The 24022-nt window shown below is 37.1% G+C and overlaps 9 protein-coding genes across 9 annotated transcripts; 4 read left to right on the forward strand and 5 right to left on the reverse strand.

Moving 5' to 3' along the window:
- Positions 1-33: 33 nt before the first annotated feature.
- On the forward strand, positions 34-1170 carry FDP41_007080 (uncharacterized protein; the record flags this gene model as incomplete). The annotated part of the gene is made up of 1 exon (XM_044710786.1): positions 34-1170. One exon carries the CDS (start codon positions 34-36, stop codon positions 1168-1170), a length of 1137 nt encoding a protein of 378 aa, XP_044558406.1.
- Positions 1171-1220: 50 nt separating this feature from the next.
- On the reverse strand, positions 1221-3358 carry FDP41_007081 (uncharacterized protein; the record flags this gene model as incomplete). Its single annotated transcript, XM_044710787.1, has 7 exons — positions 1221-1458; positions 1534-1657; positions 1709-1825; positions 1894-2064; positions 2174-2647; positions 2809-3054; positions 3211-3358. 7 exons carry the CDS (start codon positions 3356-3358, stop codon positions 1221-1223), a joined length of 1518 nt encoding a protein of 505 aa, XP_044558407.1.
- A 312-nt stretch (positions 3359-3670) lies between these two features.
- FDP41_007082 (uncharacterized protein) lies at positions 3671-5002 on the reverse strand (the record flags this gene model as incomplete). The annotated part of the gene is made up of 1 exon (XM_044710788.1): positions 3671-5002. One exon carries the CDS (start codon positions 5000-5002, stop codon positions 3671-3673), a length of 1332 nt encoding a protein of 443 aa, XP_044558408.1.
- Positions 5003-5257: 255 nt separating this feature from the next.
- Positions 5258-6355, forward strand: FDP41_007083 (uncharacterized protein; the record flags this gene model as incomplete). Its single annotated transcript, XM_044710789.1, has 1 exon — positions 5258-6355. One exon carries the CDS (start codon positions 5258-5260, stop codon positions 6353-6355), a length of 1098 nt encoding a protein of 365 aa, XP_044558409.1.
- Positions 6356-6472: 117 nt separating this feature from the next.
- FDP41_007084 (uncharacterized protein) lies at positions 6473-7361 on the forward strand (the record flags this gene model as incomplete). The annotated part of the gene is made up of 5 exons (XM_044710790.1): positions 6473-6604; positions 6661-6692; positions 6783-6805; positions 7006-7148; positions 7191-7361. The coding sequence occupies 5 exons, from the start codon at positions 6473-6475 to the stop codon at positions 7359-7361; spliced, it is 501 nt and encodes a 166-aa protein (XP_044558410.1).
- Positions 7362-7371: 10 nt separating this feature from the next.
- FDP41_007085 (uncharacterized protein) lies at positions 7372-11280 on the reverse strand (the record flags this gene model as incomplete). Its single annotated transcript, XM_044710791.1, has 1 exon — positions 7372-11280. The coding sequence occupies one exon, from the start codon at positions 11278-11280 to the stop codon at positions 7372-7374; it is 3909 nt and encodes a 1302-aa protein (XP_044558411.1).
- A 375-nt stretch (positions 11281-11655) lies between these two features.
- Positions 11656-14232, reverse strand: FDP41_007086 (uncharacterized protein; the record flags this gene model as incomplete). The annotated part of the gene is made up of 1 exon (XM_044710792.1): positions 11656-14232. The coding sequence occupies one exon, from the start codon at positions 14230-14232 to the stop codon at positions 11656-11658; it is 2577 nt and encodes an 858-aa protein (XP_044558412.1).
- Positions 14233-14724: 492 nt separating this feature from the next.
- On the reverse strand, positions 14725-15870 carry FDP41_007087 (uncharacterized protein; the record flags this gene model as incomplete). The annotated part of the gene is made up of 1 exon (XM_044710793.1): positions 14725-15870. One exon carries the CDS (start codon positions 15868-15870, stop codon positions 14725-14727), a length of 1146 nt encoding a protein of 381 aa, XP_044558413.1.
- A 575-nt stretch (positions 15871-16445) lies between these two features.
- On the forward strand, positions 16446-23857 carry FDP41_007088 (uncharacterized protein; the record flags this gene model as incomplete). Its single annotated transcript, XM_044710794.1, has 2 exons — positions 16446-16482; positions 17088-23857. 2 exons carry the CDS (start codon positions 16446-16448, stop codon positions 23855-23857), a joined length of 6807 nt encoding a protein of 2268 aa, XP_044558414.1.
- Positions 23858-24022: the final 165 nt, after the last annotated feature.

A 24022-nucleotide genomic window follows, 5' to 3' on the forward strand; every position in this document is an offset into this window, starting at 1 on the left:
TCCTCCTCCTCACTTACTCTCACTCACTCGGGTATGAAGAAAAAGTCTGATAAAATTGCAAATGAGCACGTAGTAGAGCCTTCATCCTCATCTTCGGGAAAGAACAAGAAGAAAGATCCATCCTTTAAATTCGTGGACATGACTAGCGAATGGGAGCCTTGTATGTCCAATATTAGAAAAGAGAAGAAGTACTTTCAGTTAAGAAAGCAATTGAAAACCTGCGAGAACTTTCAACAAAATTACTTTGTGATCAGCATGCCAAAGAAGAGAAAGATGAGCAGCACCGAAAATGAGGAGGCTGAAGGCGCTCACACCGAGCATGAAGAACAACATGCAGAGCATCAGCAGCAGCAAGGAGGACTTCCACTTTATCAACAACCACCAATGATGATGCATCATCGTCAATCAAACTCTCAGCCTTTCATTCATCAACAACATCAAGTATCGATGATGACAAATAATCAAATAACAACTGCTCCATCAAAATATCCATCATCTCAAACAACTGTAACTGCTCAGGACAATTCCAAATCTAACAACACAAACATCATTAATACCAAAAACATTCTCAGATTTGATAGTCCTCCTTTAGAGCAGCCATCCACATCCATTGTTCCAACCAAACCTCCTCCCGTAGTGCAACAGCTTCCTAACGGTCTCATTCAATATAACAACGTTCAAATTAGTACTTGTAATGAAGAAGAAACACAAAAAACAAAGAAGAGAAAAACTACAAACAAAAAAGACCTTTCTCAACCTTCTATGCCCCCTTCTGTTTCGAACAACAATATGAGCGTTCAACAACTTGCACGTGCCAGCAACACACAATATGGATTTTTATCTCCTCCTGCATCATGCGCTACTCAGTATTTAAGTTCAACTCACCAACAAAAGAACAGCCAAATGGCTCAAACCTCACAAAGCGAACCTGTGATTACTAATGTGCAATATGTAGATTTTGGACAACATAATTTTGTTTTGAGTGAATCTTTTTCTGAATCAAATGCAAAAGTTTTGGATGTTGAGGATTCTATTTCTTTCTCCTTTTCTGAACCATTTGTTGGTGAAGATGAAGCCCAGTTCGATCTTCCAGATATTGAGCTTTTTGGAAGCCTTGATTTTCTCCCAAGTACTCCAGTATCTACGGGTTACAACGATGTAAAATTATGACATTAAATCCCTGTCTCTTTCCTTAGTAATAAAATATTATGTCAAATTTATTAAACGTTGACAGCCCTGAGCTCAATGTTCTTCTCTTCTTCCTTAGCTTCCTTAGGTGGTTCTTCATCAACCAATAATGATTCATCTGCAACCTCCCAGTAAGGTTCGTCATAGAAGACAGATTTCTCTGGGAACAACCATCTAATGATCAACCCAGCCAATAAACCAGAGACAAGTGCAATTCCAATGGTAATGGCCAATGTGGCAAATTGATATCCCCATTGATGAGTTCCGTTTCTATTCATTCAGAATGATTAATCGTTGTTAAGTATTGAAAAACAAATTCCCATTATAAATAATACTAATACATACCCAAACATTTTATCATAGAGAACTCCGTAATTGACTCTTTGTCCAGCTGCAACACCTGCAGCAATGATTGAGCCAACCCCTCCAATAAATCCTGGAATGCAATGCAAGTTCAAAACTCCACAGGCTATTCATTTAAATTAGAAATTAGTGGTGTCAAATAAATTATTAAACTTACTGTCGTGCAATTTGAGATATCTTCTCAAATTTGGAGTAAAGAACTTGAATCCAAAAACGCTAATAAATCCTGCAATAATACCAATAGTTAAAGCGCCTCCTGGTAAAATAACCATATCTGAAATTAAGAATGCAAACAAACACAATGGTTGGTTTCATATATTTGGCATTATTGAAAAGACTTACCAGCTACTGCACCAACAGCTACTCCTCCAGCCAAAGTACCGTTTTGAATGTCTTCCATCGCAAAAACTCCTTTTCTTACCAATCTACTGCAGAAGAACGAGGCCACAGTTGATCCCATCAAGGACATGATGGTATTAATGAAGGCTCTGTATTGAGTTGTACCAGTTGGGGCTGTTACATTGTAAATACTATGATGTGAACAATCTCCGCAAAATTAAAACTTACATAACTACAATATATATAGGTACATAGGTATGTAAATACTATGTGTTCATAAAACTTACAGCAGCATTAAATGATGGCCAACAAAGGAAAAGGAAGATGGTACCAATCAATGAGAAAAGATCAGAAGTGTAACGAGATGATTGGGCTGGATGTCCAGCAATTGCCTTCTTATTCCACAACACATAAGAAGCCATCAATCCATAAACAGCTCCAAACAAGTGAATAAACATTGATCCTCCAATATCGCTTGCCTTCAACACCCAAGTACCAATATAAAAATTCAAAGAATAGAAAAGAGTGTGAATTATTCCAGCAATAGTAATTTGAAGAGGGGTAGTCTTGCCAATCAAAACACCAAATGAAACAAGGAAAGAAGCAGCAGCGAAATGGCCTTCTACCAAGTCCTGGAGTTCAAAATGCACCATCCATCTTGGATTTGGCCAATTTACTTGATCTCCAGTAACTGGAAATCCCTTATAAACGCCTCGCCAAAAGGCCTGGTTCAAAACTCCCCATTGGAAAATGAGAGCTGTGAATATTTTGAGATGATGATAATAATGAGGGTGGAATGCATTTGAAAAAATCAACAACAACAGGGAGATGATCAGGTTAGATTCGGCCAAACACAATTTATATTTCATCATGGTGAATTGATGATTGTGCCAATTGTGTTGAACATGAAGCACTTACCTGAAATAAAGAAATTCATTCCGAAGGCCATATAGCCATATCTCTTCAAAAAAGTCATTAGGAAACCAAAACCAACAAACACCATGATACCGACATCGAGCATGGGTTTGTAGTAATGAACCACATCTTTGTGTGCTTCTTCATTAGCGAGATTGAGTGAGGTTTCATCTGAATTCGTTACCGAGTGCTCATAATCGAAAAATACCCAGAACAGAACGACCATAACGACTTGAAAAACACCCACCACTTTTGTAATGATGAGTAACAACACACATTCATGTATATCATCACATAAATCAGTGATGAGGTATAATTACCCAACAATAATGTGAGGTGAGGAGTATAACAAAATTATTTCAGAGTTTTGAGATAAAGCCTTTCAACACAAGAACAAAAACCTACACACCAAGAAGGATACATTCTCTGCATTCCATCCGTGAGTATGGCCTCCATTGTCAGAAGAAGATTCAGCAGCTGCTGAGTTTGAAGGCTTTTCCTCTTCTTTTTGAGCCGAGAGTGAGATGGGAGGAACGTTGTCTTCTGATTGCATTTTTTCAGTTTTTCAAAATTTGTCTCCTCTCCGGGAGGCCGTGAAATGGAGAACGTGTTCCGGAATGGACAGTTGGCAAACATGGTTGAGACACTGAGATTACAATAACTATTACCGTATGAAAAGAGAAGCCCAGATTGGTGAGTGAGTCCACTCCCAATCTCTTGTTCTTCTTCATACGTTAATAATAATTCTGAGCTTATGAAAAGCTGTTTAATATTGCTCGTCTGTACACACAAACATGTTTCGCAGTGTGACTCACTGCAACAGTTGAGATCATGCCCCTATTGTGACACATCTCGAAAATGCTTATTATGAAATAATTATTTTCTTACTCGAACTCGAATTTCTACTGTTTGCCAAAATGTAATTTTTCAACTCTAAAATGTCTTGTTTCAATTCTCTCAATTCTCTTGATTGCTTGTCTTGTTTCTTAATAACCATACATAATAAATTACCAATATTTGCAATGTCAGAGTTGCTGTTTGCTGAATTTGTGGAGGATGGAGGAAGTGTATTATTGGGTATGTAAGGTAAAAGTTGTCGAGAGGAAGAAGTGTCATCCAATTCTGGTTGATGAGCAGCAATGATGGATTCGTCAACACCGGCATCCTCCTCTTCGAATCCCATACTCGAATCAAGTTCTTCAATTCTTGTGTTTGATTCATTCATCGTGTGAAAGGATGGAAAAGGTTCAAAATGTTGTTTTCCTTTTCCGAATGGAGAAAGAAAAGGTGAAAGAGAAAGTGAGTCGTTAAAATGATTGTTTTCGGAGGAGCAACACTGTTCTTGGTGATGATGAGTATTAGTGATGTGATTGCTACCACCATGAGATGAAGTGGAGATGACGGTGGTGGATGACGTTGTTGTTGTTGTTGATGATGATGAGGTTGTTAATGGTGGATGTAAAAAGTGAGGTTGATGATGGACGGCAGCGTTTGATGAGGAAGAATCCAATGCAGGAATATGTTGTGATAGGGTGGAATTTATTGCATGATCCATAGGATTCATATTCGTAAATAATGATGAAGGGTCAAATAACATGGCATGGTGATGATGATTACTATTAGTATTGTTATTATTATTATTACTATTATGGTTGGCCTCACTAGTACCACCTCCCATATTACAACCACTAGCTGTCATTGGGAATATCACCGGAACCATTGGCATTGCCATTCCATTCGAAGGATGAGTTGAAAATATAAAAGGATTGGCTCCCGTCGTTGGAATTGCAATGACATTATGAGGTGTGATGAGAGAATTCAAGGACGACGTCGAGTGATGATTATTATTGAGTAGGGTAGCTTGTTGTTGTTGTTGCTGCTGCTGTTGTTGTTGCTGGACAGGAACATAATCCACACATTCAATTCCTTTCGCCGTACATCGATGGCAAGGTCGTTCATGTGAGCATTTCACCTTTGCTTTATGACATCCGACACAAGCTCTCTTTGTATATGGAGTTTTTACTATTCGTTGTTTGGTAGTCGATGGTGGTGGTGGTGGTTGTGATTCTTCATCGCTCGATACGGAAGCATTTGAAGTCGTAGTAGATGATGAGTGGCTACTGGTGGTGGTGGTGGGTTCCGAAAGAGACGACGACGATGACCTCGAGGCAGTGGATTGTGACTTGGATTTTGGCATTTTTTAAAGAGGGGGATTTGAACCAATTCGTTGTGTTTGAGGAAGAAAATAGAACAGAAATTTTCGGAATGGCACGTTCGGAAGTGGATTCCGTGCACGAGTTCCTTGTTGTTGAATTCCAATGAAAACCAAGGAGTCTCTTTGTTGACAGGAAATAGGATGATCCCAGACATCTCAGTTTTAATTTTCAAATACAAACAGCATGTTCATGGATACAAGAAAGATTCAAGCTCAATTGAATTGCACCACAAAAAAATGATGCCCAGAAGGCTCTCCACAGGGACAATGGGGAAACTCTCCCAACTCTCTTTATTAAATCGTTATTGTTGTTCTTCAAGAACCCTCTTATTTTCAAATATTAATTTTCCGATTTATACGAGTAGTACCAACAATGTTAACATTTATACTATCACAAGGACCAATTATTGCACCAACCATATCAGTTTCGGAATTGTTCAAGGTGTAACAGTGGAAAGTAAATCACCCCTTGCTCGTGATGAAACCTCGGAAATTGAAAAAAATCATATTTTACGGCTATGGGAATCTGTGAGGAGTAAAACCTCATCATGCCTTCCAAAAGGAAGCAGTAAAATGGCCAAAGAATTGGACAAGTATATTCATCGATATATTTCACAAAATGCTCGTAAAGATCAAACAAAATCCAACGCTCCAAATTTTACTTTATTGAACTCTCTAACAAAATTAAATCAATATGTTCAAGCCGAAGAGCCAAAGACTCTAGGAATATATTTAGAACTTATCACTATTTCATGTCTCTTTGGATATTTACCTCTTTCTCTTCATCTCCTGAATACCATCCACAATGATTTTAAATTGACGTTAGATTATTCTACTTACAAGAATATTGTGAATTGTTTTATTGAGAATGGAAAATTTGATGAATGTTTTAACTTTATTGTTGAATTGGAAGAGAAGAATAGAGTTAAACCAAATTATCAACTTTATTTACCACTTTATCTCAAGATGAAGGAAATTCTTACTAATGATGAGAACAAACCAGAACATCAACAATTATCAGCTTCTATACTCAATGAAATGATTCCTCGATTGTCTAAAACTCCGGAACTAGTCCAAGAAATTGTTTCACGAGATATTTACTCTGCTGGACTGCTCGGAGGACGCAACCAGGATGTGGAAAACATTGTTCTCACCCCCTCCAGCTATCCATTCAATTATCCACTATTTGAAACAGAAGACTACCCTCAAGAAGGTGAGCACTTGAATGGTGAAGAATGTGGCGATGAATCATGTGGACATGATCATCATGACGAAAGATACTATTGGAAGCCAAACACCTTCAAGGGAGAGTGGGAACATTTGAAAAGGAATTAAGGATTTTGGTCGTCACTGTGATGAGATGTGGCTGGCCTCCATCACTAATGAATCATCATCACCGTGTGAGGGACTCATTCACACTCGAGAATTGCCATCAACCAAAACAAATAAAAAATGTCTCAACCCTCAACAAAAGAACTCTATGAGGCTGCCACGAAGGGTGATTTGTCGGCCGTTAAAAAAATTGTAGAAGGAGGGAAGGCCGATCTGAATGCTTTTATGCATGTTGGAATATTTGATAGTGAGGTAAGTGGTTCTTAATTAAGATCTGAAAATCTGATCTATTATTTTCTTTCTTAAAGTGGGTATGCATCCTTTTAGTTTTGATTTTTTCGTAAGAGAGATCCGATGTTCTTCCAGACTCCGCTATTTGCTGCTTCCTTTAAGGGTAACAAAGAAATTGTATCATACTTAATTTCCAAAGGAGCAAAGTTGGAGTTAGGGGATGTAAGTAATGTTTCCCAACAGAGATTTACCTCATCGATGTGTTGCAGAAAGTAAGTATTTTGATCAAAGGAACGGAACATTGTTTCGGAATTAGTTCGTAAGTGTCATTGTTGTGTATCTCAAGCTCACACAAATCAGATTGAGGTATGTGAATGACATGGTTTCAAGGGATGCTTCAACATAATGTTCTCCAAATTCAGTGGGTAAGTTAACCTTCCTTGTTCGAGCTCTTTCCAACACTTCGTTCACCAAGAACCCCCTTCATGGCGCAGCCTCAAAAGACAATGTTGAAATACTGGAGGTGCTTGTGAAAGCAGGATTAAACGTCAATAGCAAGGCTTACGTAAGTTGAGATGTTGAACCTCATGGTACGATTGTTATGTAGTTTGGAGATACACCGCTTCACATTGCTTGCTATTTTGGAAGGGTTGCGTCTGTAGAGGAGCTTTTACGATTGGGTGCAGATAGGTCCATTAAAAACAACGCAGGAAAAACACCGTATGAGATCGCAGAAACAAGAGGCCAAAGTATGGTGAGCAGATTGGTCAAAATTTAATTGGTGTGATTTAAGCAACATAGTGTATTAGTGTGTTATTAACTTCATCTCGTTTTAAAAAATCTCTTTCAATTAATGACTCAATTCTCTTTTTGATTTGTTTGACATCTGGTGTGAAAATTGGAATGAGTTGTGTCACAACCTCGTTAAATAGACTCTGAATGTTCATGGTCTTTCTTGTTTTCATCACTCGAACCACACATGCCTCTAAAATATAGGTACGATCTGTGGATACAGATGCTTGTGTGTTCTGAATATCTTTTTGAGTGACTCTGGGAAGAGGTACCTTAATTTTGTAAAGTCGATTATGAAATGCCTCATTGATGGTGAGTGTCATGGCAGCAGATGTTCCACTACTGTTACTAGGAGTGCTGCTACTACTACCACTATTGTTTGCATTAGGAGTACTAGTAGCAATAAGAAGAGGTAGTTTCTCGGTAGTAAGTGATGCAATCGCTTGTTTCAAATCAATATCGGATGAATACGATGAAGAAGATTGTGATTCGGAAGAATTTGCCAACGGTTTGACGTCAGTGCTTGTTTGATGTTCAGCTTGTTGTTGTGTTTGGGATGTAGTCGAATGATCATAAGTCAAACCAGTCATTTCTTCTATTTTTTTCACTGTCAATGAAGAATGTTCATTGAACAATAAGAGTATCGATGCTTGCAGAGTGGACAATTCCAATAAATGATTTCCTTTCGCATAGTGAGCTAGTAATTGTACCATACTCTTTGAATATACCCATTTTAACACTCTCAGTCTATTTCTGTCATCATAAAATCGTTTAAAGAGTGTCTGTGATTCAGCAATCTCGTTTGGAAGTTTCATATGTTCTTTGGCTTTTAAAGGCCACATTCCCATCGTCAACACAGTGACATTCACTTCATAGGGAAGCTGTATATTATGTGTTGTGATATAATTTTGAAAGTCTTGTCTCATGTCATTGGCCATAGTTTTATCAGTAAGCATTTTCTCTAGCTTGTAAATATCTGCCATTCCTCTGTAATGATATTTTAGCTTTGAAATCATCATTCGTTCCTCCAATTCTTGATAATCTGTAACGAGAAGTCGAACAGCAAACAACTTTCTATATTCTTCAATGAAAATATCTCTATCCGAGAAGAATTGAATAAAATCAACAATTGAATCTAAATTATCATCTGTCTTTTTTCTCAAAATGTCATCTGTATAGTATGCAAATAGTTGAACCACCCGAATTTCAAATTGACCAAGTGAAATATTCTTATTCACAAATTGTTTGAAACCTTCGGACATAGCTTTGTGAAAGATGACATTTCTACAAAATGGTCCATTCACAATATTTTTCATCTTTTTGTGTAATTCCATCAATTCAATGACATAGCATTCGATCAAGAATCTCACACATTTGGTATACACTTCATTTGAAATGATCGATGATTCGCAACTACTACCACTACTACTACTAGCACTCAAAGTATCATTACAGGTGTCACTCATTCCACCACCACCACCACTCATTCTACTATTTGCACTCGTAGAATCCACAACAGTGCATGGTACACCACTTGCATTCGGTTGTATTCCTTTAATCATTTCAGAAGTTGCTCTCTCATACTTGCTAAACAAATCGTTTCCAACAAAAATCAAATGCTCCTTAAAGAGTTCAGCAACAGGTTCCAATCCTCCTTCAACTCGATTCATCAGTCGATACAATCTTTTTAAATCTTCAATCTTTTCATCTCTGATTAAAATTTTCACACCTGAACCAGACATTTCTAATAAACGTTGTTCCTTATTTTTCAATAATTCCATATCCACAATTTTCATGAGCTTATTTTGTGAAAAGTGTGTTGGGAATATTGCATTAATTCTTGATTGTTCTTGTTGAATACAATCTTCAGCTCTTAATAAATATTCTGTAAGATTATATTTCTCAATCCAATCTTCTGCAATTTTATGATAGAATTCTCTCGTTTCTTTTTCAGCAAATTTTTCAAAATCTTCCACATATTCTTCACAATGATGGGCATTGGGACATGTAGGAGGAGAGGAAGAAGAGGATGCTAATGTAGAGGAGGATGAGAACAACGGTGTGGTGCTGGCCAAACTAGTCGTATTTGTAAAAGAGGCGTTCACAGGGGTCACAATTGGAGTACTCGAGTTGTTGTGGTTGCTACTTTCACGTGTTTGCAGTTGGTGTTGCTGCTGATGAGAAGGAATGGAATGAGTTCCATCTGGAACTGGTACAAAATTTGAATGATCCAATTCAATGAATAATTCAAGAGTTTGTCTCAATAAATGTCGTTGTGACAAATAAAAGGAGGCATCAGAATGGAAATTTTTTCGATCTTGATCAATCTTATCTAAAACAATTTGTCTCAATGTATTTTTCATTCCATCAAAAACCACTGTCTTGAATGAATAAAAAGCTTCACTTTTCAATGTTCGTTTTGAATTAGAAACGACATAAAATTGATCCAAATATTTAAAAATATAGGAACAAAATCTCACAAATATATCTCTAAAATTTCCCCAAATAAAAACAATTTCATTTAACAAATCTTCAGAGTGTTTGTCTTTCAAACATGGCACAATGGTCGTTTGTAAATATTTCTTAATATAAATAGAATAGAGAATATAGAGTTGATCTTCATAATAAACAGAATCAGGTAAAATGCATAAATCATAAATGGTAGTAAACAATGTAACATGTTCGTTATTTTCCCAAGGCTTTGTACATGATTGTGTTGTTTTTTGACTGACAAACGCCTCCAGTTTTTTTAAGCTTTTGTAAACTTCTACCCAGGTCTCTTTTAATTTTTGACTTCTTGCATTTTGGTCTTGATTTGAAGAAAGACCATGAGTAGATAATACTGGTGTTTGTTGTTGCCCAATGACTGGTTGTTGAGATTGATGTGGATAGTGAAGATGAGAAGGATGATTTTTTTGAGGCATTGAACTGGATGAAGGATTGTTATTAACAAGAGAAGAAGGGTTCGTTATGTTCTGAGGAGGGAGAGATGATAAATTACTTGTCACTGCTGCTGATGTAGTTGCTGCTGAATTAGATCTATTCCTCTGTTGATTCATCATGGTGGGTGGTTGAGAAGAATTTTGTGTTGAATTTGTCGAAGATGAAGAATTCGATCGTGATCGACTCACAGCCTGTAAAAAAGGTGGAGGTGTAAATAAGAAATTACTCAAAGGTGGTAAATGATTGCCCATTAAATTTGGTAAAAGATTTGGTAAATTTGGAGGTAGAGATTGTTGAGATGAGCCATGAATAGGTGAGGGAGATGACGACGACGAGGGTTGAGTTTGATTACTTGGTGAAGTAAGTTTTAATTTCTTTGAAGGAGGAGAATGCGTCAACAACTGAGAGGATCCAAGAAGAGGTGGTGGTTGAGTCAACAAATGGTCACTATTGGAATGTGCATTTCCTGAAGATCGTTGAATGGCCTGACTCTGAACTACTGTGTTCATGGTGGCATTATGAATGGCTAATCGATGAAGTGTGCTGGAAGAAGAGTGTTGTTGAGAGTGTGCTGGATGATGTGATTGAGGTGGTGGTGGTTGGTTCATTGGAGAGGCTGATGAGGAGGGTGTTGGTGGTTGATGAGTTCCTGTTGTTGCACTCATCATGAGTGGCGTGATCCGATGATAGGGATCGGAAAAGGCTTGATGCGGTTGGTGAGTAGCAGAAGTGTTCGGATCTAGGGTTGTTGTTGTTTCAACTGTGGTGGTGGTGGTTGATGATGATGGGGAAGAGGACAACCCATGGTGATGATGATGACCTTCTTGGACGTTGTGAGCAGTTGTCGTCGTCGTGTTGGTGGTGGTGGTGGTGGTAGGATGGTCGGTGGTGGTGGTGGTGTGGCTGTTGTTGGGTTGGTGATTGCAATCACCCAACAAGGCTTCATCAAAACTTCTCTTCATTTTTTCACTTCAAAAATACTTTGGAGGTCATAACTGACACAACGAGTGGAAGAGGCATGAGCACTCGTGCCGTGCCTGTCCAAACAAACGGACAAGATTACACATGGCTCGAATTGCTTCAAGGGCTATTATTGAAACTAGTTCGCGAATGCGCAAAGATGATGCGATCGATTGCGTGTTCATGACAAGACAAAGATATAATTCATTACCAATTTAAGAAAATCTTGTTGATAAATATATTCTTGTCAATAAATAGTTTTCAAATAACTTTAATGTTTTTGGAACTACGCTTTGTACAACAACAACAAATACATTCAATGGTTACATCTCAATCTCTCTTTCTCAGCAATTCTCTTCCTCTGAAAAGAAAGTCTTCTAAGCAACATAATGGTAGGTACAGGAGGAACTACCAGCTTGTGAATTTGTATCTCTTTCCAGATAATCTCTGTCAATTAAACTTTCAATTCTCTTCTTTATATCTTGACCAGTCGTTGGGAATCGAATTTGTTTTAACACTTCTGCCAATAATTGTTGATGAGTGAGAGTTTTTCTTGCCTTCATAATTCTCACAATGGCAGCATCAATGACATAACTTCGATCTAATAGAACCTTTTCAGTAGTTTCTGCTCTTTCTTTTTTAGTTTCTTTGAGTTGCAGAGAGTTGACCTTAATTTTAGTGAGTGGATGAGTAAATTCATCATTCACAAAGAACACATCATCTTCCTTAATGTCTGTTCCTTTTCTTTCCTTTCTCAATACTTTCACTTTGTGTAATGTTAGGGATTGCATGGTGAGCATAAACTCCTTTGCATCCTCGATACCTGTGAGTTTTTTCAGTTCTGTATAAGGGATTTTGTCTTGGTTATTAAATTGTAAGAGTGTGAGGGCTTGATAGAAGGATACAAGTAACTCTTTTCGTCCCGAAGGAAAGAGAGATTTCAAAGTACATTGACCAAGGCTGTGAATCCACTTAAGAACACGACCAGAATGTTTGTTAACATAGAAATCCTTGTAGGCCTCTTGAGCCAATGAAATTTCCTTTGGTAAATTTAGAGTATCTGGAGTGTAATTGGGCCAATTACTGCTCGTTAGTATGGTGACATTTAACTCGAAAGGCATGGTCGAGGAGTCGTCTGCCCCCAACTCGGAACATAATGTTTTGTATTCCTTACTTTTCTTAAAGTTTGCCATCATTTCATTGGAAATATCGACATCTTTGAACATGCCTTCAAGTTTGTTCGTAAATTGAGGACCACATTCTGTTTTGAGTTTAGCGATCATTATCCTTTCTGCATCATAGGACGCACATCTTCCCAATAAGAGTCTCTTTGCTAAATCTTTCTTATAAAATGCCTCAAAGATGTCCTTTCCATGAATGTATTTGACAATGGCATGTGCGTTATCCATACATCTCTCCAATTCAGATTCGGTTAATCCCTTGTTACCAGATTTCAATTTCGAATCAATGTATTTTGCAATCAGTTCACTTGGTTTGTTTGGAACCAAATTCAAAAAGTGTTCAAATGCCTTTCTTATGGCATACATGAATTGTTCATTCTTGTGAAAAGCTTGTTCATACAGCTCATCGACCTTGCTTTTTAACTGTAGAGTCTCTTGAACCATATTCTTTTCATTTTCTTCATCTTTAACAATTCTACTTCCTTTTGCCTTCATATAGTCTGTGAAATATTCTTTGAGTAATTCCAGTTCATCTACTAATCTTAATAAACCATACAATCGACTCAGATCAAAAATTCGGTGAGATTCCATCATTTCATAGAATCCTTTTTCTAAAATGGTTTTTGCATGTTTCTTGATCAGTTCATGTTCTGTAATTTGAATGAGTGGTCGTTTAGTTGTCTTTGACAGATAATTGTTCACTCTTTCTGATTCTTGTCTTAACCTAGTTTCAACGTACAATAAATATTCTGGAGGATTGAGCGTGTCCACATGCGTTAGTCCATCTGCAGAGTAGAAATCTCTAGTTTCTTCGAGAAATGATTTTTCGAAATAATCTTCGTATAATTGAAGGGCCATCAACATTCTCACAAGACGTTGCACAATGGACCTATCGATGCTTTCACCATTTCTTTCTTGTTGAATGAGATATAAAATACCAGAAATTATCTTTTTTCCTACTTGTTCATTGTTCTTTAGACATTCTCTATATATTTTTAATCCCATGTCCCATATGGTTTTATCTGGCAAGGAAACCACATAGGATCTTTCAAGATAGAGAAATATTGATCGAATAGATTTCAATTGTTCTGTAAAGTCTTCCCAGCTTTTCACAACAATATTCAAGAAAGCAGTATGCTCTGGTGTTTTGTTGGTTAAATCATCCACAATGCTTTCAATATTCTGGCTACATAATTCTTTCAATTTGTTAAAAGTGCTTTCATATTTTTTGTGTCTACACAAATCAGAGCAAAGTTGATAAAGCTCTTCTTGTCCAATCGAAATCGATTGTTTTTGTTGAATGGCTATTACGGCTGATTTAAGTTTGTTCCAAGTCTCTTCTTCGAAATTTTCATCAACGGTTGGTTTGATGGTGAAGGGCTTAATTTTGAGTATTTTCTTTTTTTGTGATGCTGATGGAAGGGGGGAGGTGGTCATGTTGTTGTTATTGGTCAACCCACCTCCAGTGGATGGAGTCAATGACTTTTTAGTAAATCCTCCTGAAGATGACGAAGTGGATGTTAGTGTTGAATTGTTGTTATTGTTTGGTGATGAAGAAGAATTTGTACTTGCAGATGATGATGTTACTGCCATTGCTTTCATTTTAGGCTTTGATGAGGCAACACTTGTAATATCAATAATCTCAACGTCGTTGTCTTCTTCGTCTTGAATTATTTTTGAAGGTTTAAGTTTCTTGGTTTGATCGGATTGCTTTGTAAAGTCAATAGAAGTCTGTTGTTGTTTTCTTTTTTTTGTTGATGGGATAGAGGACATAAATACGGAATGAATGTCAGACGTGCTGAGAAAGTGTGCGTTTATGATGATTGGTTTTTAGCACAATATATGAAAAGATGGTTTGTCCGCAACTGACGGAATGAAGAGGATGTCTTGAATAAAAATATTATGGGCACGAGGATACTGTATTTACAATCAAATTAGAAGCAATGATGATGACCTTCTCTTGAAAGCCACTCATGAAGTTCTTGTAGAAGACAATAACACGCGGTTCGTCTCTTTGGTGATATCGGAACGCTCTGGTGCGTTATTTTTTGGTAGTGGATGAACACAACGAGAGCGTGCGGTATTTTTTTGTGTTGCGGAATTCTTGGTGACACTCGTTCAAGCGTGTTGTGTCACAGAGAGCCTTAAGAGTCGTCCCGAGAACAACATGTTCGAATTGAAGCAGCACGACAACTGTACCCAAATGATATGATATACACCACCCACCCATCAACAAACCTTGTATCAACACAACTTTAACTTTTTTTAATAATAAATGGAAAGTGTTCGATGATGAGGCTTGATGGTCTTTCTTGCATTTTCACCAATTTGCCACAACATCCAATCAATCTCAATACTCAAACATTTGATCCTGTGCTTTTCGAGTAAAATTTGTCTCATCTGTTCCACTGCTTGGATGGTAAATGCTCGAATTTCAACTTCCATTTGGGAACTATACTCCAATGGTTGTAGTCGAGCAATTTTATCTTTCAATTCTGAACTATAGACTAGTACTACATTCTCATCCTCATCATTAATATTTGTCATATCATTAACAGTAGCATTAATAGTGTTCATATTCTCAATGAAATGAATATTGCTACTCAATAATTGTGGTACTCGATAATCCGCAAACATGGTCAATTCATGAATATCTTCAAATTCACCAATTCCTTCACCTCTAAAACATCCATAAATATCTGCACAAAATATTTGTGCTCTCTTATAGAAATGAATTTGATGTCCAGTTTTCGAGTAAATACAAGAATCTCTAAATCCTGGAAAATATTGAGTGATGAGAGAGACCAATTTTTTGACACCCTTTTGAGCAGATTGAATCAAATGAAAAGCACTTCCTTCAAAATGTTCCAATAGAACAGAACCCACTTCTCGTATCAATCGTACACGTTCTGAAACGAGTGGAACTTTTACTCCATTCATCCATTCATGAATAAATTTCTCCTCGGATAATTGTGAAAGAGCAAGAGCATGAAAGGCATTCGGATCTTGTGTTAATACTTTCCGTAAGGCACCTGCCAAATGTCCATATTCAAATTCATCATTGGGATTGGAATCATTATGTGGCCAAAAACAGAAATTAATGGAAGAGAGAACGAGAATGTATTGGCAAGTAAGAGATGGTTCTTGTAAATTTCTGTAATGTAAGGTATCATTGTCCCATTCAATGAAGAGAGATTCAATGAGTGAGGGAGTTGTTGAGTTTGTGGTGAGTGTTCCAATTTGTTGTTGTTGTTGTTGTTTCAATTTTTGATGAATGTGTTGAGAAATAATTTCACATGTTTTTTCAAGAGCTCGTGAATTGATTCGGACATGAGTGGAGGGTTGTTCGCAAACATGTTGTGTCGTTTTTTTCACTAAATCAATCATGGACATGGTTGCGGAGTGGTTCATTTTGTGATTCATTTCGAAACTCAGAGTTTTACCACCAGTCAAGAAGGAATGAGGGGAATGGCGCACAGAGCGTGTTCAAGAAAAGAAGGAACACAATTTTTTTGAATTAATTGAAAATTAATTTTTAAATCCCATCCAGTTGAACTGCTCTTTCATTAATGCTCACTCCTAATATCAACATGTTTTGATTTTCGAATGATTGGGAAGAGATATGGCCGTTAGAAATAATTAGGATCTATGGCCAATGGAACATTGAAATCTCATGATGGACATTGGCCATCTTTTGATCAACACTTCATCATTTTGAAGCAAGTCGATCTGTTACCACTTTTTGAGCAGATGATGACATTTGAAAATACATCAAACGTTAAAAAATTGCCATTACCTGGTCGAGAGAGAGAGACAGTCATCTTCCGTTTGCTTTTGTGACATCAACAAGACTCTTCTCAATAGGAGATTCCTGTCATCATCATCACCTACATTATTGTTTTTAATAGTAGAGAGTACTATTAGTGTGTGTGATTCTAAGAAAAAGATAATTACAACAACAACAACAACAACAGATCTTTTGAAATATGTCCAAGTGGATTCCTGTGAACAAGTATGGAATTGGTAAGTGTGATAATTTTGAGTGTGAATGCGTGGTGTTGCGAATGATTGGTTCGTTCTTTATAATAATATATATTGTGTGATGATAATTTGATGATTTGTTGTCAACTTGTTGTTGTTGTTGCTCTTGATGAATCATCACTTGACATTCATTTTCTCTCATCATCATGATTCGGCTTTCCATTCATGATGGATGGATACAATGTGTGGATTGATTCGAATCCATCTTGTAATAACGATGATCAACAACAATCCTCTTGAACTTTTGGATCATGGCACAAATGGGTCATTCACCTGTGTTTAACATGGTGTTATCAAAAACACACACACATATTTTGTACGAACAATGAATGTCTCACAACCATGGTTGGTGTCTGACTTGTGTATCATGATGATCTTCATACTACAACCTCCATACACACTACATTCTCAATCAACCATGTCCATGTCGACAAATTCCATATGAACACCATTACAACGAAAACGACGACCTCACCATGACCAACTCCTCCACATGAAACACACAACCATATTCACAACAACTATCACCAACAAATACCACATGAACCGCCACCATCATCCAAACCTCTATCCAAAACTGAATTCAGTCGTTGAACCATTCATCAGACAACATCCTCTTCATCTCGATCTCAATGTTGGCGATTTGGTGTACATTCGATCAGAAAAAGATGGATGGGCCAAAGGAAGTGTCTTTCGAAATCGTTACATTGCCAAATTATTGGCATCACTGAATATGCAAAATTCTTCACAAGCACAACAAATGTCCTCTTCCAACAATACCTCTTCTGCCATCTCTTCAACCTCTACGGCACAATCCAACAACAGCAACAACACCAATGCATCGTCCAACACATCTTCAGCAGCAGGTTTGACCGCCACGAGTGCATCCTCGTCGGCCTCCACATCTAATCTCTCGAGTTCTAATCTCTCGAACCCCAACAATGCAGGAGGAGGAGGAGGATCTGGAGGAGGAATGAACGCTCTCCAACTCGGTTCTGCTGCTGCTGCATCTTTGAACAATAACAACAACCCCAATTCGGGAATGGATTCTTTGAATTCACTCACGACAGGTGTTCCAAGTGGAGGACTCTCAATGGACGACATGCAAACAGGTGGAGCCAATTTATTGACCGACATTAAGACTGCTCTCGATTTCAATGTGAGTGGAATCTCCATCTTTCCCATTCCCAAAGGCTTCTTCCCATTGAGTGCCATCAAACGCATCGAAGAAAAGAAAGCCTTAAAATTGGGTGAGAAAAATGCGACCACTTCATCGGATAAAGTCTCCTCCATGATGATCGGAAGAGAGAATAAATCGGGTACAGACTCGATTGCTCCATTGTCTGCTCTCGGAGGTGTTTTGAGATCCAACCCCAAGATGAACTTTTCTGAAGAGGTGGACGGTAATGAATTTGCAGAGAGCAAGTATGGCTTCTTCGATGAAAAGGACTTTGAAATTGAACATTGTTTTAATATCTTTTTGGTAACTGAAGAATGGCTCTCTTTCTTTGATGGATCTAAAGAGAGAATGGATATTGTAGATCGTGATCAATTTGAAAGAATTTATGATATTCTCTCAAAATTATTCTTTGATTTGCAAGAATATAAAAAGGCTTTTGATCTCAGAAAGAGATTGAAAGAAGCCCTAGTATCTCCAAATGATGGGTTGATCAAAACTGAAAACAAATTGCTCAAGCTTCAAAACAATGTAATTAAGCTTGTTGAAGAGGGTTGTAATGCTCTCTTGTATGATATCATTGTGAGAAAGAAGGGTAAAGTTTTGGATGAAATCTTGCAAACCGATGCCAATGTCGACAAGAATGCATTGTCATTGGGAGAAAATGGAGAAAATGCATTTGCTCTTCCACCTCCATCGCAAACAGTCGCCGATATTGTGAACTATATGATTCAAAACGAAATTTCCTCGACCGCTCTCTCTTCTTCATCAACAGTAACTACCATTGTTAAACTCTATAGATCCTATGTCCAAACATTGGAACGTGAAATTGATGCAATGAAAGAGCGAAGACAAAAGAGATTAAAAAATCATAACAAGAGAGAAGCAGGTGGTAGAGGTGGTGCTCTTGGAAGATTGGGTTTACCTTTCCATTTACCTGATTTTGATACTGAACCAGCGCATGCTCTTGGAAGTGATGATACCAAACAATTCTATCACTTACCAGAAGGTAACACTCAATTATTACTCGCTCTTGATTTTTGTCAAATTGACACGGAGTATGCAATTGAAATGGATCTTTCATTGTATAGTAAGAAATCAGAGCAATTTGTGAGTGAACCATTCATGGTTCCTTTATTGACTCCATCAGAGAGAAAACTTGGTAAAATTCCTGCAGAGACCAAAGAAGGTTTCTCTGAGAGAAGATGTATCATCAAAGATATTACCAGCAATGACATTAAGGAGGATTTGTACATTGTCGCTAAGTTTTATAGAGTTGGACCTGTACTTTTAGAAGAAAAAGCTAAAAAGAAAGATAAGGACACACCAAACACCGATACTGTCGATGTCAAGAGACCCATTTGGGTCGGTATTGCGGATGTGAATCCAACAGTGATTAACAACATTGTGAGTGGTGAGACTGCTCTCTTTGAGAATCTTTCTGTGTATCAAACAGCAAAGGAAGAAAACTTTTATGCGCTCCATCAGACGCTCATCAAACTTGCCAACGAGCATGCAGGTCAAATTCCCAATGAACTTCCAAGAGATATTTCCAAAGTTTCAGATTCACTCATTCGATTCGGACTCTCTCTCAATATGCTCATTGGTGAATACGAAGAAGTGGTCTTCTCAAAGGATAACCTTCGATCCAAACCAGTCGTTCAAATGCTCAAATTCCCTAGTGCAGTCTCTCCTGGTGATCGTCGTAATGATATTTACATTACTCTTGAAGGATTGGTGGCCAATGCCAAAGAATACAAGAATGTCTTGGTAGAGGTTGAGTTGTATCAGGCAACCATTTCAACCGCTAAAAATCCACCTTCAATTCCTGCTGAAGTGAAACCCATGATTCCACTCAACAATAACCTTGCTCAGGACTACAATAGTGGTAATTTACCCTCTTCAGTTCCAAATCACAAGAGAAAGGTATTCAGCTCAATTGTATTGTATCACATCAAGAATCCTAAATGGAAAGACTCATTTAGAATGAGTGTTGAACCTGATCTCATTGATCGATCCATTGTTGTGTTCAAGATTTATAATTGCAGATCGAGACACTCGACTAAAGAATTGATTGGATTTGCTTATTGGAAGATGACCAATTCAACAGGATTGTTGGATGTCACATGTAAGAGTGAACAAGACGCGAATAGTGGAGCAAACTTTAATGACAACAACAAACAGCCTGTAGTCGAAGTGAATATTTATAAGGTCACCAAGAAATTCAAAGGAGGAGATTTTTCAGGTATTTTTGATTTTCATAAGAATCCTGAAGAACGAGAAACTCATAGAACGAAGGGACAAAAACTTGTTGTTTCGTTCAATGTTGTGAGTACAAGAATTACTCAAAATCCCGACATGAAGAATTTGTTAGACTGGAAGACCCAAACAAGTGTTTCTGATGTTGTCAATCAATTCACCTTCAACATGGGAGATGTGATGGGTATTGCCATTTTCATTAGAGAAATCTTTGGTGCGCTTTTTGATATTTTGAGCGCGAGTGAAGACAAGGCTAATGTTCCTGAGAAGATTTTCGAAGTGACTTACAAGGCCATTAACAACATTTTGTCTCAAAAACAATTTTGGCCTTTCTTGCGTGTGATTGATGAGTACATTACCAACTACTTCCAATCTGTCAATGCTTACAAATGGCTCTTGAAATTCCTCATTTCAGATCTCTGTAAAATTCAATCGAGAAAGGAAGATGAAATTCTCAGAGAAGATCCCTATGATAAGTTGATGCCATTCGAATTGGAACAAGAAAATGGTACCATGAATTCTGAAAATGGTTCTTCCACTCCAACAAGTACACCCAACTCTACTACAAACGCCATTTCTTCGAGAATTCTTGAAGAGACTCAAGTTCCTGCGGCTTCTCTTGCTAAAATTGTTCCTGTTCTCTCTCAATCTATTAAGTGTATTGACTATTGGGCCAAGTTTATTGTTAAATCTCGAGAGAATTATATTGAAAGATATGGACAAACTGAAAAGGATGAAAAAGATTTTGAAAGACAAGTTTCCATTCTCATGAAATTGATTACAGTTTTATTACAGCACCCACAAAATGCAATGCTTGGTGTGAAGGCCAACTTTTTGAAATTTTTCAGTTCCTCATTCTTTGATGAAGTGAATCGAGTATTTAAGGATGATAAAAAGATGGGTCGTGCAGTGGTTGATTTCATTCTCGCCATGAATAATTGTTCAGCAGCAGTTGACTCTACAGGTAAAACAGATACAAAGAAATCAAAAGAACAAAAGACCTATTCGAATCGAATGTTGGCTCTGAGTTGTGTGTTAAAGTCCACAGTGTTCAATCGTGATGGTTGCCGTAAAGTGGTACTTCCCTATGTGATTGATGTCATTCGTGATGGTATTCTCGAAACAAATGGAGGCGATCTTGAATCTGGAATTTTACTTCTCAATGAACTGTTACACGCCACTCAAAAGTTAATGCTTGAAGCCAATCGAAAACAATTATTGATATTCAATCAAGAACACAATTTGAGTGCTTCAACACCAACCTCATTCATCAAGAGTATGACTGAAAATTATAACTCTCCAAATTATTCCTTCCAAAAGAAGAGAAAGACCATTTCCGCATCATGGATGAAGGCTAATGTTCCACAAGAAGGAGAAAACTTTACAGATGGACTCGTAAAGACCATTTATGAAATTTATCAACTCTTCCAAACGATCAAAGATAGATACGAATTGCTCACCTCTGAATCACAAGTATTGAAGAAGGAAATTGATGACAAGACTAGACTCTTATTAGAATCTCAAAATGAATCGGATCAATCCAAACAAGCAGCTCGAAGAGGAGGAGGTGGTGTTACACGAACCAATGTGAACCAGGGAGCTCTACAGAAAGAAATTGATGACAAACAAAAATCTCTCGATACCATTGAAAACAATAGAAGAGATTTAATGTGTTCCATTATCAGTTTTGTGAAAATGTACAGTGGAAGCTCTGTCTTGTTACTTTCACATTTAATCCAAGATGAACATGTTGCTACTGGTTTATCTCAACAAACGGTGAAGAATATTTTATATCTTCATGAATTGATTACTGGTAAGAACAACAACATTCCTCGTGAGTGGATTGGTTTCCGTCTCTTCATGTACAATACTCTCTTTAGATCTCTTGTTTCCACTTGTAATGTTTTGTTGTATCATTTCACGAGCTACAAGAATAGTTTGACGAATATTGTGAATAATATTAATGACGATGGAGAAACTGCCGAGAGTGTTCCATCCGAGTTTAAGGAATTGTGGGACCTTCTTTTCAAACATTGTTTCAGCTTCATTAATTGGATGGAAGTTGAAAAGATGAGAACCTATGAGAGAATCAAAATACAATCTCGTCATGAAGATTATCGTTTCCTTCTCCTTCATCACTTGTATGAAAAGGTCTACAAACACGAGAACATGAAGAAGGATATCAAATTAATCTTTGTACCCAAACTTGTTCACCAAATTATGAGTCTCTTCAATATTGATAATCGATTGTTGCATGATCCAGCCATCAAACTCTACTATGCTCTTCTCGAAACTGAATTTGAGAATCACAAACGATTGGCACAATGCGAAGCTGTGACTCAGAGTCGAGTTGTTCGTTCCAAGATTGGAAGTCTTTTCAAAGAAAATTTCACAGACAAGTTAAAGACCATGTTCCAAGAAAATCTTTCCTCTTCCAATGCTCAAAAAGAAGAACTTGGAAAGGAAGGAATGTTATTATTGAATCGTTTAGAGACTTTGATTTCTCAAGTCGAACAAATTCAAACCTATGAAGATAAGGATGAACATAAATTCTGTGAAGCTTGTATTGATGTCATGAGATCATTCAAAGTCAATCACAATTATGATCTCTATTATCAATATGTGGACAAATTGAGCGCTGTTCATGAAAGAAATGGTAACTTTATTGAAGCAGCACTTGTCCTGTATAAACATGCCAAACGACTTCAATGGAATGATGAACGTAAATTGCCCTATCATTCCGATGAATATCCAGAACAATCTGAGGCTGAACGTAAAATTAAACTCTATGAAAAGATGATTGATTTATTGGATAAGGGTAAAGATTGGGAGAGAGCTATCGAACTTTCACGACAACTTCGAAATTATTACTTGCATAATTACAAGTATGCCAAGACTCAGAATTTATTGAAACGTGAAGGTGAATTTTATAATCTCATCATGACCAAGAGACGTTTCTTTGCCTCTTATTATTATGTGAATTTTATGGGTAAAGGATTCCTTAAAATGGGTTTACAAGGTCCATACATTTACAAGAGTGTGGAGGGTGAAAACTTTATGGACTTTTTGAATGGCCTCAAAGACAAGTATCAAGCTCAACTCTTCCAAAAGGTACCAGCTGATCCTGAACAATATAGAAATCAAGAAGGAAGATATTTTGTTGCTTTCCACGTCGATCAAAGCTCTGAAACTGAATGGGAAAATATTTTCATGCATCGAGATAAGAGAATTTCACCCAAGATTTTATGTTATCGAAAACTTCACAATGTCAATTATTTCAAATCTGAATCAAGATATAGAGAATCCAAAGAAAAGACAAACAATGAATATAAGGACATGCACAGAGAAATTACTTTTTATATTACACCTAAAAAGTTCCCAACCATTTGTAGACGTCAGAGAGTTCTTGTTGGAGATGCCTTAAAGATTTATGAAGAAAAATTATTGAAGGGTGAAAAGTTGAAATATAAGGATTATTCTTCATGCATTGATCTCAACAAAATATCCTATATTGCCAATGACAAATTATTGCATTTGTGTCCTCTTGAAAATGCTATCAAAGATATTGAAGATAAGGTCAATGAATTGGAAGAACTTGTCATTAATCACCATCTTGATCAACAACCAGATACAAATGCTCTTTCCATGTCTCTGAATGGTACTATCGATGCTGCTGTGAATGGTGGTCAAGACAAGTATATTTCTGCATTCTTTACGGAACAATATGTGAATACTCATCCTGAACATGATCACTTGTTGAAACGATTTAAAGTTGCTCTTCAAAATCAAATATTTATTTTGGAGGAAGGTTTGAGACAACGAAGACTTTTTGTTGAAGGAAAGGCACTTGCTTTGAACGATTATTTAGAAACTCGTTTGCAAGAGATGAAAAAGAAACTTGAAGAATTGCTTTTCAAGTAATTCCTTTAGATAAACATGTTCTTTATTGTGAAAAACAAATTCATCATAACGATAAAAAAATGATGGTTTCCACCTCTAGTGACCGATCAAAAGATCGGAAGGACGAGTCTGATGACCTGATCTGTCAAAATCAACAACGTCTGTCAGTTGTATTTCCTCTTGAAG

Source organism: Naegleria fowleri (genome assembly GCF_008403515.1).
Source record: "Naegleria fowleri strain ATCC 30894 chromosome Unknown tig58, whole genome shotgun sequence".
In the NCBI taxonomy this organism is placed as follows: domain Eukaryota; phylum Heterolobosea; class Eutetramitea; order Acrasida; family Naegleriidae; genus Naegleria; species Naegleria fowleri.